Below are 15719 nucleotides of genomic sequence, written 5' to 3' on the forward strand. Positions count from 1 at the left end.
TTTTATTATTAAGTTGTTGTCGCGTTGCATAGTATGAACAAACGTTATGGTGGCCAGCTTGACCTGAGCAGCGTGAACGGAATCAGTGGCGGTGGTGGACATGGCGACAGCCACGCAAGGCTACCATGGACAAACGGAACTGTCATCTCAGTCTTGTTGCACTGCGTCTTTGACGGTCCGTCAAAATACGTGAAAATGGTCTGTGATTCAAAAAAAGACCTGGCTGTCTTTAACTATGCCACATCAGCTAGCGATCTCAACTTTTCTCACATAAGTCATAAGTGGGCAATTAATTTTTTGAAGCCGCCATGTGGAAGAACTGAAAGGAGGGCCACACCTATATGAGAACTCAACTGTGTTATACATTAATTTAATGTTGTTTTTTAGACAAAGCACTAAACTGTACCACCACGTGTCTAGCTCTGGTATAGCTTGTACTGTAATGAGAAAATTAAAAGTCAAAACTGGTAGAAAACAATTAAATCAGTCACATCAAAATGATGTATCTGCATATATTAAAATGAAATCACTATTTAACAAACATTTACACAGAAAACATACACATGACAGTGTCCACATTTTTAAAAGTTGACATTTTGAGCACAAACCACTGCAGTATTAGCTGTTCTTATGGCTACCAAATCATTACCAGGGCAAAGTCCTCTCTTCCCTCCACTGTGCAGGAAATAAGATTGCTGCTAACATGAGGTGCTTACTAACCCGAGAACCACAGTTGGTGATAGTGCTTTTCATATTTTTCAAAAATAGTTGCTAGAATGGTCAGAGAAGTCACACGTGACAATATATTTCAGTTGGCAACACTGAAACCAAGTGGCTGTTTATGTTCGCTTGCACTGCTAACACACATGTGCATCGAAATAAAAGCAGCACGTACTTTAGTTTGACATTTTGGTTTGACTTCCGAAAGCCTGCAAAGACTGTGGACAGGCCGGATGGGGCCAGCATGCTCTACTTTGCCCAGATGTGTTGTAAATCTTCATATTAATCCATGAGGTAGGTGGGTAAGGAAAAAAAAAAAGAGCACTAAACAACAACCGCTGGTGCTCATCTGAGAACCACACCACCATTTTTATGTGCACCCTTGCGTATATCTATTGGAATAGTACAGAGCAAAAGGATGTGAAACTGAGAAGTAGAGTGACAAAGGAAACATGCACATCAAAACAGTTGCAGGATTATGCCCAACAGGCATCAAAGGTAGAACTAAAAAATTTATAGGATGATTAGAATAGCGACTGTAAGGTACACTGAGATAGAAATAACTCACATTTATGTGGGGGAAAATGTCATGTCTGCGCAATTTTCATCATGATTAAAAATCATTGTGGGTGCCTTAGGCCACATGACACTGCTCCCATTTTTTTTTAAAATAATCCCTCATTTCTTCCGCCACTGTACATTCAGGCTTAGCATTTAGCCTGAAATCCACACAATTTTCTCACAGCCCCCATTCAGCGATCCAAATCTCCTCCAAGAAAAAGGTGGGGGATTAAGGCCAGAAAAAGCCTCCAAGTTGCCTCTGATTAGCACTTTGAGTAAGCTTGGAGGAATGCTTCACCACTCCTTCACTTTCGCTGGATCAAGCAAACTGTGTGTGCAGGTGGGGTGACAGGAAGAAAGATGGGAACTAGATGATGCAGTACACTGGTCAAAATTTAACGGCCCCCCATCATCTACGTCACTTACTCCACACTACTGCCTTTCTCCTCAGTGCCTCCGTTGCTCCCTGTAACTGACTGAAAATAACATTGGCTATTGAGACAAAAGACTGCTAGAAGAAATATGAAGGGTGGTGTTAAATTAATGTGGTGACGGTGAAAGTATAATGCTCTATCTATAGCCACCAAGTTGTGATCACAACACTAGTCAAGTATGAACAAATTGGAGCGGGGCTATCACCTTGCCTGAAATACAGACAGACTATAAGTACACACTGAGACTTAAATCCTTGTATTATCAATTTCTCAGAGTGTGAGGGAAGAGAAAGAGAAACATTCCTTCACTCTGACCTGGTTTATGTTGGGAGCCAGATTATGGCTGAACACACACACACACACACACACACACACACACACACACACACACACGCACACGCACGCACACGCACGCACACGCACGCACACGCACAAACACACACGCACAAACAAACACACTCTACCTCAAGTGAGGCAGTTGAGATGACACAAGTGCAGTCCTTCAAAATGCCCAGCAGATGGCAACACTGAGAACCACAATGACTTTCCTTCAGTTTCAAATTTAGAGAGCACAATTTGTGAGTGAATAAAACACGCTGTCCCTTTCAATCCAAGTCCAAGACAAGTGAACATTGAAAAGGTGAGGTGGCAATGAAGGTGGGGGATGTAGGCTGTCGTGAAAGGGAAAAGCTCAGATTAGGTCTTGCATGTTGATGGTTTGTGACATGAGAAATGCATGTGGACACATGATCAATAAAAAGGTACAACAACCCTGTTAGTACTTTCACTTTCACCAACATTTTATTTGCTTTTGTATGTGTTGAAAAGACTCCTGAGTGGTGACTTACGAGGAAAGTAAGAAATAAAGGGCATGTTTCCACCAAGTGCAGTTCAGTGTTCTTGCTTCGGAAATAAATGTCAATTTGTGTGAAAGTTTTGCACTCTGCTGTAAGATAATTTCACATCCATCCATCAAGTTTTATTTGTCTTGTCATCACAAAACATGTGCTGAAAATAAAGAATTCAAAACGCACTTGGACAAAGCACACACAGCAATCGCCATCCCATCTACGCAACCTATAATAGAAACTTTCAACCACCCCGACTTGGTGCCCAGACCTTGGCAAGCTTAACTGGACCACTTGGTAGAAGGGCATATATGTGTGTGTGTGTGTGTGTGTGTGTGTGTGTGTGTGTGTGTGTGTGTGTGTGTGTGTGTGTCTCACCCTTATCCCTGACTGTTGATGACTCATCCAAAGCCATCTGCTCCGCCAGTTCAGACAGGGAATCATCAACAGGTCGAGCACTGCGTAAAGACATGGACAGCCTCCGTTTGATGATCTTCATCCGGTCCATGTTCTCAGGTGCAACACCAGCACCCGGAGGCCTGAGGAGAGACAAACATCATCATGCCATAGTCATGCCTGCTATGCTCATTAAAACCGCCATATTGCCACTTGTCATCATTGGACAGTAAATATACAGCAATGCAGTCTCTGTACATTTTCAGCAGTCATTTAGGCTCCTGATGATTGTGTTTGGGTGTTCAGCATGAGTTCCCATTGTTATGTATCCCAAGTGCAAACAGAGCAAGTTAAAAAGCACAGGATGGCAGAGAGGGAGAGAGAGACAAACCCACTGACATAAAAATAACAGAGAAAGACAGCAACGAATGAAAAGGCCATCCAGCCTATGACTAACACTTGCACATCCACTTCCGGAGCCCCTAAGTTGTCATGGTTGGAAAAAAAAAAAAAGTGAATAAAAAAAAAAGTGAGCTCTCACAAAGTTACAGAAAGGTGTGTGTGTGTGTGTGTGTGTGTGTGTGTGTGTGTGTGTGTGTGAAGTTCAGATGTATTGTCGTCCGTTTGTCACATATGTGATTGTTTTGATATCATGCCATCTTCACATTCTACTGCAGTATCTGTAACTTGAGTGTGGGTGGCTTGAAAGCATATGGCCTTGCCTTGACGAGTGATGTGGACGTCAGCGAACGAGAGTGTGGCGTCGTCTGGCTGTTAACTGGTTAACCCATTAGCCACTGGTAAAGTACTCTGCGTGAATTGTGGTCATCAGTAGCTCGTGAACGAATGTGTCCATTCCGTGTCTTTTCTTATCTTAAGGGTACTGGTAGCCCTGTGTTTCTGACAACTTGCGGCAGCATTTCGACACGTTCCAACTAGCGATTGTAGGCATGATTAAATGAGCTAACAACGATATTTTGCTGTGTTGGATGTGCTGTTGTGGTATGAAATCATCCTCTTTGAATGTGAAATGATCACAAACATTGGACATTTTACATCTTTTATGGACTCTTTGCTCATGCTTTGCGGTTATTGCGCAGACTTTGTCGTCGGGGTGTGTACGACTGCAGTCATGTGGAAAAATGGTCCCTGCAAAGCGTTCAGGTAGAGATTTTGCTTCAATTTGTTTGGCAATCAAGTTATTCGAGCGATTCAGTTTTTCATTCAGCCATTTATAATAAACCTTTATACAAGCTGACACAATAACTGCGCAAGTGTAGAAAAAGTGAAATTGTGGGGACGCTTTTTCAGAGGTTGGACCATTTTTAAGTGTCTGGTGGTTCTGGTGCAGCGCTGTGTAGTATCATCCAGAAGGAAATAAACAATTCATATCCGCGTGTGTGTGCGTAAGTTAGTTTTTGAGTGCTAGTTCCCTGTACTTTGCGTCACTAGCCTGGAGCTCAAGGCCGCTGCAGCAGATTATTTTTGTATGTATCCATCCACTTCGTGCTTCTTCTGTCTCATCCATAAATGCTCAGCAGCTAACATGCACGCACAAGCACACAACGGAACACACGCGTACAAGCAGATTGCCTTTCTCTTTGTGTTCAACCTCAGAGGATGGAACAAAAGCTGTTCATTCTTTCAGGCTCAGTCTTTCAGACCGAGTAGAGACAGCCAATGCTCAGCTGTGAGGGCATTCAAACCCTGTGAGCTCCAATCATGACGATTGCCGTTTTCCACAAGAAGGTACTCTCAGCTAACATTCAATTTTAGTCCAGTTGTGGATACTTGTCACCTCGATTACGCTTAAGAAAGGATTACAAAAGAGCAAAAGCGGGGCAAGATAACATTATTTCATATCACCCAAGGATTAGCCAGGATCCCTCCCCCGTCATTTGCATGTCCTCCCAGACTATGCTCTTCAGACGAGGAGATTAGATTCTCCTCATGCAACCATGCCATTAACCCCAAATTATAAACAATAGACATGTTACATATCGGCAAAGCAGCTGGCCCACAATAATGATGTAATTATTCACTGTCAATCTTCATCTTTGCTGTGGTGAATTAGCATCGACACGAATGGAAGCAGGAATCTAATTACACTGCATTTCGCACACACACACAGACACACACACACACAACTCATCTGAAGGTTCTTAATTTATTATATATAGAAGATATTTTCGGTTTTAGTCAAGTTCGAGTGCGTCCTCTATAGAGCGTAAAATGTAGAACTCCTTTTAATGGAACATAGAGTATACAATATTTGAAATTATATATTAACATACAAGTACACTCTGCTTACTTTTACTTAACTATACATGAAATGCTGCACCATGCCATTTTGTGGATCAGGCAAAAGAAATGATTGTTTTTGGAAATAAAGTGTATTGAATGGATGGAGTCAATGAATAGAGCAGCACAGGCTCCTCCGTGTGTGGGGAAAAGACATGTGGCTTCAGGCTGCAGCATGAACAGGCCACAGACACCCGGAAAACCACACTTCTGTAACTCCCACTAAATGAACGAGGAGGTTGGTAGGGGCGGAGGGCCACTCCAGACGATGGAGTCTCAAACACGCAATTTGAACACTCTGCTTATCAGGCATTTGGTGCATTGTTGGCGAATACATACCGGAAGCTGTGCTGCACAAATGGAACAATAAAACAGGCGAGCAAAGGTTTGTAGGTTAAAAGCTGAAATAAAATCATCAAAAACATTGCCCTATGTTGTTTAGCTGTCTCTGTTAATCGCCCTAACCATGTGCGTCACTGAACGTGGGTGTTTGTGGTGTTATGGGCGGACAGAGGTGAAGTGAAGTAGCACATGCCCGAGAAAGGCAGGGGACGAACGCTGCATGATTTATTCAGGACACACACCATTTGGATTGCTAGGTTACAGGCCCATACTGGAACCGCACTTTCTCTCTCTGAAGTGAAAAGAAGAAAAAAAAAAAGAAGTATCGCCACATCACCAACCACATCACCCTTCTCACTATGCATCCACACACCCAAATGAATATATGAATGTTGCAACACATGATCGTTGCATTCCTCTGCCAACTGGGCCCGCTAATGATACAACAAAAAAAGAAAGCGGGGACTGATTTAGCTGCACATTTGACACTCTCACAGGGATCATAATACAAAGTTTTGGTCAGCTGTATTCTGTTCCTGAGCCTGGCTACTTCACAAACAAGAATTCCTCTGCACAACAATGTGTGCACGCACGCACATTGAATCAGACAGCGTGGAACAGGTCCTCAATAGCACCCACAAAAATGGCTTGTCACAGCAGACCAAGGATGCATGACTAATGAATGTCCAAATACTCACGCTGACATTTATCAGATATTCTAGCCAGGACTGCATTCTACCCAAAATTTCTAATCTCTCTTGGCATCTTCTCAGTCACATAACATATATCCTTCATCCAGCCATCCATCCATTTTCTGAGCCGCTTTATCCTCACAAGGGTCGCGGGTGTGCTGGAGCCTATCCCAGCCGTCTTCAGGCAGTAGGCGGGGGACACCCTGAACCAGCCAATCGCAGGGCACACAGAGGCCAACAACCATCCGCGGTCACACTCAAACCTAGGGACGATTTGGAGTGTTGAATCAGCCTTTCCCTGCATGTTTTTGGAATGTGGGAGGAAACCGGAGTACCCGGAGAAAACCCACGCAGGCCCGGGTAGAACATGCAAACTCCACACAGGGAGGCTGGAGCTGGAATTGAACCTCTGCACTGTGAGGTCGACGCGCTAACCACTGGATCACCGGGCCACCCTAACATATATCCAATCCTGCATTTAAAAAAAAAAAAAAAAAAAAAAAAAACTAATGAAATGGTTGCTTGATAGACTTATCAGGCAAAGTGCATGAAGACAATTTGCTTCATTTAAGGATACAAATGAAAGTGATGTCAACACAAAATTAAATTGCGGTCTTTGCCACGCTTGCGTTGGTTCAGAAGTAAACCTGCATGGCGAACTCACAAATGAAAAGAAACACTGTACATTATGTGCTTTCTCATTATGTCACACACCTTTAAATTGCTCTTCTACAAAATGATATACGTTGTATTGCAACTTCTCTGTCTAAAACTATGCCATCATGGAAGTGCACATACATTGTCACCTTCCTAAAATAATGGCCCGAGCCATTTTTCAGTTTTTCTTTTTTTCCAGACAACACAAAAAAGTGAACCCAATAGTGAATCGAAGAAATAATTTCATTCCAGGGCTATAAATAAATCATCCATTTAACTAAAGATGCACGGTAGCCCATTTTAGGAGAGGTGGCCAGCATCATTTGATGTTTAAGGCAAAAAAATATTTTGGTGAAAATATGATTATGGCGAATATTTCAGGAAGGTGATGAGCTGCAACTATTGATGATTTTTGGTTTCATTTTAAGTATCATACTAGTGTCTTAATGTGTTTTGGCGAGAACAATTATGTCTGTGGTCTTGCGGGAAGATGTTGTTTTATTTATTTATTTTTTATTTTTTGCAAAGAGTCAGTATCACAAAAAAGAAGTGGCTATTTTGCTCTTAAAAATCCATGTCTGTCAAGCTCCATCACTTATTTTGATAAAATAACTACAAGCAGACACTGTATATGTGCAAACAGCAAAGCATGCTGTAGCAAAGCTTGCTGACAGGGCGGACAATGACAAGGTGGAAATGTTGGCTCATGTTTGCACTTAATGTGTCCTGTTTAACGGATATATTTTGAATTTCTGAAATGTGAATTGATATTTCACTCTGAGAGTGGACATTTTATGCTTGACAACATCCAACCACACATATAATGATTGAAAAAAAAAATGGGTAACATTTATTCTGCAACTAGCCCGTTCTTAGTTTCGATTGAAGAAAGACAAAATGTGTCTGCTGTATAAATGTGTCATTGTACTGGTATGTGTGCAAATGTTAGGCTACTTATAAGACCTTAGAGTTCCACTACATTTTCATTGAGTGATTTTGATGAGAACACCAAAATCACTTCCCTGTGATCATAAAAAGCAGAGCACAGGAATGCAGGACCATCCAGTTCAATTAGAAGCAACTGATTAACACGATTAACCTGTATCTTATGTGTTCTGTTGTATTGCTCTTATTTTATGTGAAGTGTTCCCTAAAGCGGTTTTTACAGCTAGACCTGTTATAAAAGCGCTCGATAAATATGTTTTTGTATTGCACTGTACTAACAAGTTCTGTCCTGCTGCATTAGCGCAAAGGGCAATATATTGACAAAGAAACGCACGTTGAGATTTATCGAAATAATTAATCAACCACAGGGACAGACCGCCGAAAATGAAAATCCATGCTTCTGCTGCATTCACCCCGCAATATAAACCTCCACCGTCACGACAACATCCCCCGGAAATCAATCTGACAAACAGCATTGATTTCGTGGGACTCAATGTGCCATTGGCTCACGACTGACCAAGCTTGACGAGAGATTCCTCGTCCACATTCCGGGCCCTGTGCTTCGGCTGGTTCCTCTATCACCCCGTGCTTTCCTGACGCAACTGTCCGGAAAAAGGTGAACCGAACAGGGCATAGTTAAAGTTACGCAGCACCGGCTGGCTGCAAGTTTCTCCGAATCCAGTTTTAGATGAAGCACAACATCTCAAACTCGTTATGACTGGGCTCTGAAACGTGGGCATACGTAATAACAGTGTACAGTATTGACACTTCAGTGCAGAGAGGTTTCGAACAAGAGTCCCAACATAGGTGCGCTGTCGTGTACTGAAAACATCTACCTGTAATGACAGGTGAAACGTTCAGGTATTCATGTCTAAGTTGCTCTGTCGTTCGCACGATCAACAATGAGAGGAGATCGAACAGAAACTAAAATATGCCCGCAACTGACCTGGTCCTACTTCCGCTGTGGCAGACTATTGTTCCCCTCGTGTATGGTAATCCACGCCGGAGCACGCTCGACTTGATCCACTGCGACGAGTCCAGCAACTACTTTGCAACAAAACGCAGCACGCAGCCTATGGGCCGTCGGTAAAGTGTTGTTGCAGGATCTCTTACGCCGCGTCCCACCGCCTGAGAGGGTGCATGGGCGGCCAGCTGTGACGCATTTTTCTCCTGACTTGGGCTCACAAGCAGAGCCGCCCGGGTCGGTGATGATCAGCCATATCGCTGCTGCTGCTGCTACTGCAGCCGCTGTTGTGTTGTGTGTGCGTGTCCCCTTCAAGTGGAGGTGGCCGGTGACGTCATCTGGGGAAATCGTGTGTGTGTGTGTGTGTGTGTGTGTGTGTGTGTGTGTGTGTGTGTGTGTGTGTGTGTGTGTGTGTGTGTGTGTCACCCCGACTTCCATCCTCAATTGTTGAACGAGAAAATGGGGTTCAGATTCATTCTAGGGGGCAGGGCGTGAGGGTGCCATGTGGGAAATTAGCCATCCCCCAAGCTCCAGTCCTATTTATAATGCACCTCAAACTAAATCAGAAATAATATATGTAGATAGATGCAAATGAAACCGTATTATGCATCACTTTGTTCGGGGTATGAAAATGTGGGCAAAAACATTTTAACCTAAAGCCGTCAAGTTGAATTTGGCGTTGGGCTGCTGTACAAAGGTGTAAAATTCCATTTTCCATTTTCCATGTTGGTTAAATGAATGTATTAAAGTTTTTGTGTCATGTTTCTGAGACTGTTGGACCTTGAGCATGACATTTCAACATGTTTCGCACACATTGTGAAAAATAAAAACATGCCATAAACGTAAACCAAGAAAATGCTCTCCCATCAGGCAATAAAGGGGACACCCGTGAATCGCGGGAGATCAGGACTGGACCACCTCGCGAATGTCGAAAATCTGCCTATGACTGACGTCTATTATCAATGCAGTGTAAAAATATCTAAATAAAATACCCCCCGCCCCTCCGAAAAAATATTGGAAAACATGGGGATGAACTTTCAATAAGCGTTTACCACGAAAAAGAGGGGTTCCCCCCAGCCCCAATAAATGAATAAATATTGTGGTGGTGGCGGTGGGGGATGGGGGGTGGGGGAGGTAGGGGGACCCACAAGTAGGTGAATCCAAATCGCGAGTCTTTGGGGTCCACTGTTTGAGCTATTGCCTCTAGGGGGCGCCACAAAATCAGCGAAAAAAATCACCTTAAATACTGTATACTGTAGTTTCGCGAAAAGTTGTCATAATAACTACAAAGTCTTCAAATGGATAAGATAATATAGATGCAACCGAAAACAAACTTCATTGCCTATTAAAAATTTCGAGAAATGATCGTGCCAAAATAGTATTTTGGGTATTTTGAAAATACCCTTCCTCTCGGGCTGATCACTGTGAGGGAAAGGGAGGATTTATTGATATGGACACAGAGAACTTTGTAAACATAAAAGCGACCTAAACCGCCCAGGGGGGAAAACGAAAAGAAATAGGTAACTGTGCGAACAAACATGTCAAACTTCTTATGCTTACTTTGGGATCTTCCAGTCTGCTTCTTGTCGCTCACGAGACACAAGCCAAAAAACTGTCTTTTGTTGCCCTCATGTGGTTTGATTGTATAATTGCAATTGATGTTGTGATTTTCAGGGTCGCCAATGCAGGTCACTCGCATGATTTGTTTGGCAGTTTTACGCCGGATCCTGTTCACTCCCAGGATACTACAAGGCCCACAAATTCCACTAACTACGATACAATTAAAAATGATTTCACGTTGCTCAACCTCCCTTTTCATACCGGCGGTTTGTTTACACGCTCAGTGTTCACGCTTATCCACTTTCTGTGACACTTTCTAGGAGTGTTTCAGACAAATATGAACATAAAGCAGTTTCCGGGAACACCAGATGTGTAAAAGTGAAAACAGACAATCACGCTTCCTAGTAATGTAAAACAGAATGTCATCGTACGGTTCATCTGTGGATGCACTAATACGCAAATATGCGCCTAGTATTGACCGACAGATGTCGCTGTCTGATTTGCTATGACCGGAAGTCGTGCGTATGTTCGTCCTGTTATGCAGGTTGTCAGGGGGAGCAGGTTAACACGAGCTAGTTAGTGAAGGATTATGTCAATGATGAAAAAAATATTAGCTCGAGAAAATAAGCGTTTTCACGTCTGCATTTTTGCACTGAATGATATTAATTTGTGCAAAACAACAGCTACGATTGTGTGTTATTTTTCACGGAAACAGCCAAGGACAGCTAAGTATCAGGCTAGTTACCGGACAGACCTAAGTTACGCAGATCAGTATTGATCTTTAAAACAGCCCCCAAAGTCTCTAGATGGACGTAGACATGGAAAACATTCAGGAAAATCTACAGCATGATGAGGACTCTTGTGTCAGCGGCATTGCATCCTCATCATCCGACATGCAGTCGTTACGCTCCACTCGCCTACCGGTCCAGAGGAGCAACATCTGCTCTCGGGCTTACTTCGTCGTGGTGATGGTCTTCTTTCACGTCTACATCCTGAACGTTATCGCCTTGCTGCTATACGTGCACTACAATAACGGCCCAAGGGATCTTGTTAGTGGTGATCGCCCGTCCTCGTCAAGTGTGGGCGACGGGGAAAGTCATCTTCACCCCGCGCCTCGTCCAAGGGAGCGCCGCGAGTACGAGCAAAGTTTCAGACTATCTCGAATTGAGGGGATCAGGGTAGGTGAACTGCATTGAAACGCTCTTGAAAAAAATCGGTTGTTTCAGTTGTAACTTGCAACCTTGCTCGTATTTTGCTTTAGACCCAACTTCACTGTTGAACTTTGAATTCGTGCAGGGTTGACTTTCAAGACAACAGCGACAACACCTCAGCCAGATCCAAATTATTTGCGTGTGTATTTAACTTGCCATTGTTATTCACGATGTGTCTTAGGTCGGACACGTTCAGCCGGTGTCCCTTGTGTGGGACAGAACACATAAGATGAAGACGCTCAGTCTGAAACCTCTCTTATTCGGTAAGTGCTTTGTGGTTTCTAGGTGTAATTTGCCTCTATTTGTTCCAAGGCCATACCGATTTACACTATCAGTATTTACCATCAATTTAAAAATACAGTACTTACATTGTTCTTTCTTGATGTGACACTTTGTTACAAACTGATATGTCCAGAACCACAGGATTTGCCCATGATTTGAAATAGCAATCATCTAAACATTTAACTCAACAATACAAACACAAGCTCTATGCCAGCTTTAGTTTGTCCCTACCTGTCGAGGCAGCTGGGTGCCAAAAGAGAGCAGAGGAAAATGCTATCTCTGATGGAAAGGGGACACATCTAGAGGAGCTACGTGGCTCCCATTGTCTGCATTGACTTGGTACAAGCCTGGGCCACAGCAATGTCCCCCCCGCACTCCATACACACACACACACACACACACACACACACACACACACACACACACACACACACACACACACACACACACACACACACACACATCTCAATACCCTCTCGTCCTGGAGATCCCTCTCCAGAAGACTGAGTATGTCCCATCCTAAATTCAGTGTGTGTGTGTGTGTGTGTGTGTGTGTGTGTGTGTGTGTGTGTGTGTGTGTGTGTGTGTGTGCGCGCGCATGCATGCGTGTGAGAGATTAGGCCTCAATCAAATTTGCCATTGTCCTGCTGCGGAGCCGCTTCCTTTCTTCCTTTCTCGGCTGGAAAGGGAGGTAGAAATGGAGGGTTCTGTCTCCCTTATTTCATATCAGTTGTCCACATCAATTAGGCTCGGCCGCACAATAAGGATTGACCAAGTGGAAGAGACGTGGGAGACAAGGTGCTGACTGTACAAGCATCCTGAAGACTTTGAGACAATTGACAGATATGACGAAAAATGCTCCGTCTCGCCACGATTAGATCTTTATGGGGTGCAGAGCTGATCTGATTGAATGCATAAAGCAGGGCATATGATGAAAGGTTTTATTTCTGTGGAGTGTATTGTAAACATTGGGCCGAAGCGGCGTTGGGGGCAATAGAAAGTCACTCATTAGATTGGTTGAACAGATATGAGCATCAGTCTAGTTTGTTTGTTTAGTTCAGGATCCCAGTTAGTCTCGACCATTGCTTGCTGGGGTCCACTCACAATTAATATACAACTTTAACAATAACAATTGGTACATTTACAAAGCACAGACAGTCAGACAGTCGGATCAAGTCAAAATATGTTCAATTCAACAACTGTCAAGGTAGAAGCAGAGGAGTCAAACAAAAACTAGACAAGGGAATAACTAGAACTCAATCATTTTAGAATACAGTAATTAGAATAATTTCGCCACAAATCACCGATTTTTTTGTTTAGGTTTGTTTTAAAGGTAACGACTATTGACATCATTTGTTGAGGTAAAGTGTTCCAGTGTGAGATGGCTTGGTATTTTTAAGTGCATTAATTTCTTGGCAAAGGCAAATAAAAGTTCATATTAGAGCATGTGTGTCAAACTCATTTTTGTCGCGGGCCACTTTGGAGTTAACGTCTTCCCTTGGAGGGCCATTAGGACAGTGAAACCGAATAAATGCTAAATTATCTCATCGTATTATTACTTGTACACACACAAAAAAAATGGATTACAAGTTTTGAAATCAGTCAATTATTTGTTTGTTGTCAGCCAACTCTTCATTTGTTGTTTGTTCAATTATTGTTCATGGTATCAACAGTTTTACAAAATCTCAACGTTATTCATTACACATGGCAATTTGACATTCTGGTACAGAGTTTAGCAAGGATCATGGAAGCTGACACACATGATTTGCTTTCACGGGCCACATAAAACGACGCGGCAGGCCGGCTCTGGCTCCCGGGTCTTGACTTTAACACCGGCGCGTTATAGAGTTCCTTGCAAAACTGTTTTATCATTTACTTTTGCACTGAAGGTTTCACACCACTCCCAATCACAGAATCATTAGCATAGACTGGACGGTTTGAAATTAATCCTTTTAATGGTCTAACACTTCAAGCTATCACTGTTGATGAAAACTTTTTTGTGAGTCACTTAACTACATTCAATCTTCGAATTGGCCTATCAGTATGCTTTCAGTATTCTTGATTCCCTGTGTTAGATCAGCCTATTCATGGCTTTTGATGGGATGTACTCTATTTGCATTCTCCAGTCATGCGATGATGACATGTTGGCAGGATGTGAACATTTTATTTCCCAGCTTGTATATTTGGCAAAGGGACCTTGTTGGTTGGTTTGTTTGTTTTAAGAGGGATCAGTGAATGTTTCCAGTCTCTCCTAATGGAAATCAATTCAATGGAAGAACTATTCTATTCTATCGTTCTTTGAATTGCTATTGGAACTGAAGACACAGTCAAAAATATTGCGTGAAATTATTCAGTCAAATCCAGTACACTGGCTTCATCAAACTTGTTCTGCCTTGTTCAGTTTTGATTGAGCGGTATTAAATACAGTATGTTTATTGTATTTGCCGTGATATGACTGTACTGTTAAGCTTTATTTTTTCACTCTTGTGTGTAACTGACTGAAGTAACGAAAATACCATGCACAACTCGGATGTCACTTGGATGCAGCACTATTGTGGAATAGGGCACACTACAACCACAATAATATTTTTTAAGATACTGTGCATTTTACAGACTGTGCAAGTAGTCTTGATATTGTGGCTGTTAAGTGTAACGGATGAAACAAATAAATGCATCCCCAGTACCAGATAACCACATGTTAATTATAACGTTATTTGCGGCCCACACCACTGCTTGCAAAGGTTTATTATTCCACATTTGTTGGTCAGAGGTGCCTGGTTTCCTGTCAGAGGAGGAGTGTCGAGTGGTGGTGCAGCTGGCTCAGCTTAAAGGTCTGATGGAAAGCCAGATGACAGCACCCAGCTGGGGGCAAGGGGAGCCAGACCACCCACTGCTATCTCTGACCACTGAGGAGGTCTTTAGTCTGTTGGACCTCAACCAAGATGGGCTGCTGCAGAAGCAGGAGGTGAGCATTGAAAAACAATTTCTTGCCATTCACATTCAGTGGGAATATGGAGGAAAGCTCTTAAGCAGCTAAAAGATTTCTGAAGCAAATACTGACTTCTTCTCCAGATTGTAAGCCACTCACGTTCTCGAGATGGGACTTGGCTGAGCCCGGACAACCTGCGTCGGATACTCACTGGACTGGAAGCCTGCTCAACAAGTTTGTGCTCCCGCTACCTCATTGCATTTCTGGTGTTTTTTCCCCCCATTATGCAAACGTGCATTGTATTCATATACTTGCGGAAGTAAAGATGAATTTATTTATTACATAATGTTAGAAACTGAGTGTACTTATAAATGTCATTTAAATCATTTAAGCATGATCCAAGTGAGCCCTTTACAGATACATACATGGCAATTTTCCGCGGATCCGCGGAAATCCGCCGTTTTATTTCTTAAATTGATCATTTTTGTGAATCGTCTAAATCCGTTGAGAAAATTTTAGGGGCGGTCAGATACCTTATCGTCGAGTTTTCACGAGCTCTCCCGAACAGTCTCTCCGTTTTCCGTTTGTAAACAGCCCTGCGATTGGACGTGTATGAAAGCTTCAACTAATCAGATCACTGAAGGCATTATTTGTTGCGGGACTCTTAGCTCGATTATATACGGCCCAGCGATTGGTTAACTACAAGCGATTGGACCAATCAAATTGCATGTAACATATTGTTTTACCTGATTCATGGCGGCCTCTTCGTCTCGCAAATTCATTGTTCTCGGATCGTTTTGAGCGGAATTATGAAATTTTTGACGATCAGGAGTCTTCAATCCTAGAAATTAATTGACTCAAATGTCAAGAATAAATT

The 15719-nt window shown here is 42.8% G+C and overlaps 2 protein-coding genes across 7 annotated transcripts in view; one reads left to right on the forward strand and one right to left on the reverse strand.

Annotated features, from left to right (window-relative positions):
* The window catches only part of LOC109528443 (cyclin-dependent kinase 17-like), a 46372-nt gene extending 37136 nt beyond the window's left edge, over positions 1 to 9236 (reverse strand). For 2 of the 5 annotated variants that reach the window (XM_019891029.1, XM_019891028.1), the window contains exons 1-2: positions 8843 to 9236; positions 2942 to 3102 (exon numbers count right to left, since the gene is read on the reverse strand). In XM_019891029.1, coding sequence (XP_019746588.1) covers positions 2942 to 3071 — 130 coding nt within the window. In that variant the 5' untranslated portion in view covers positions 3072 to 3102; positions 8843 to 9236. The remainder of the gene's footprint in view (positions 1 to 2941; positions 3103 to 8842) is intronic. The other 3 variants (XM_019891030.1, XM_019891033.1, XM_019891032.1) reach the window with 3 other exon arrangements.
* A 1653-nt stretch (positions 9237 to 10889) lies between these two features.
* LOC109528709 (transmembrane prolyl 4-hydroxylase-like) overlaps positions 10890 to 15719 on the forward strand; it is a 10405-nt gene continuing 5575 nt past the window's right edge. The window contains exons 1-4 of one of the 2 annotated variants that reach the window (XM_019891639.1): positions 10890 to 11598; positions 11813 to 11894; positions 14682 to 14878; positions 14986 to 15076. In XM_019891639.1, the coding sequence (XP_019747198.1) occupies positions 11227 to 11598; positions 11813 to 11894; positions 14682 to 14878; positions 14986 to 15076 (742 nt within the window). In that variant the 5' untranslated portion in view covers positions 10890 to 11226. The remainder of the gene's footprint in view (positions 11599 to 11812; positions 11895 to 14681; positions 14879 to 14985; positions 15077 to 15719) is intronic. The other variant, XM_019891638.1, reaches the window with a different exon arrangement.

Source organism: Hippocampus comes, unplaced genomic scaffold (assembly GCF_001891065.2).
Source record: "Hippocampus comes isolate QL1 unplaced genomic scaffold, H_comes_QL1_v1.1 scaffold174, whole genome shotgun sequence".
NCBI classification, from domain to species: domain Eukaryota; kingdom Metazoa; phylum Chordata; class Actinopteri; order Syngnathiformes; family Syngnathidae; genus Hippocampus; species Hippocampus comes.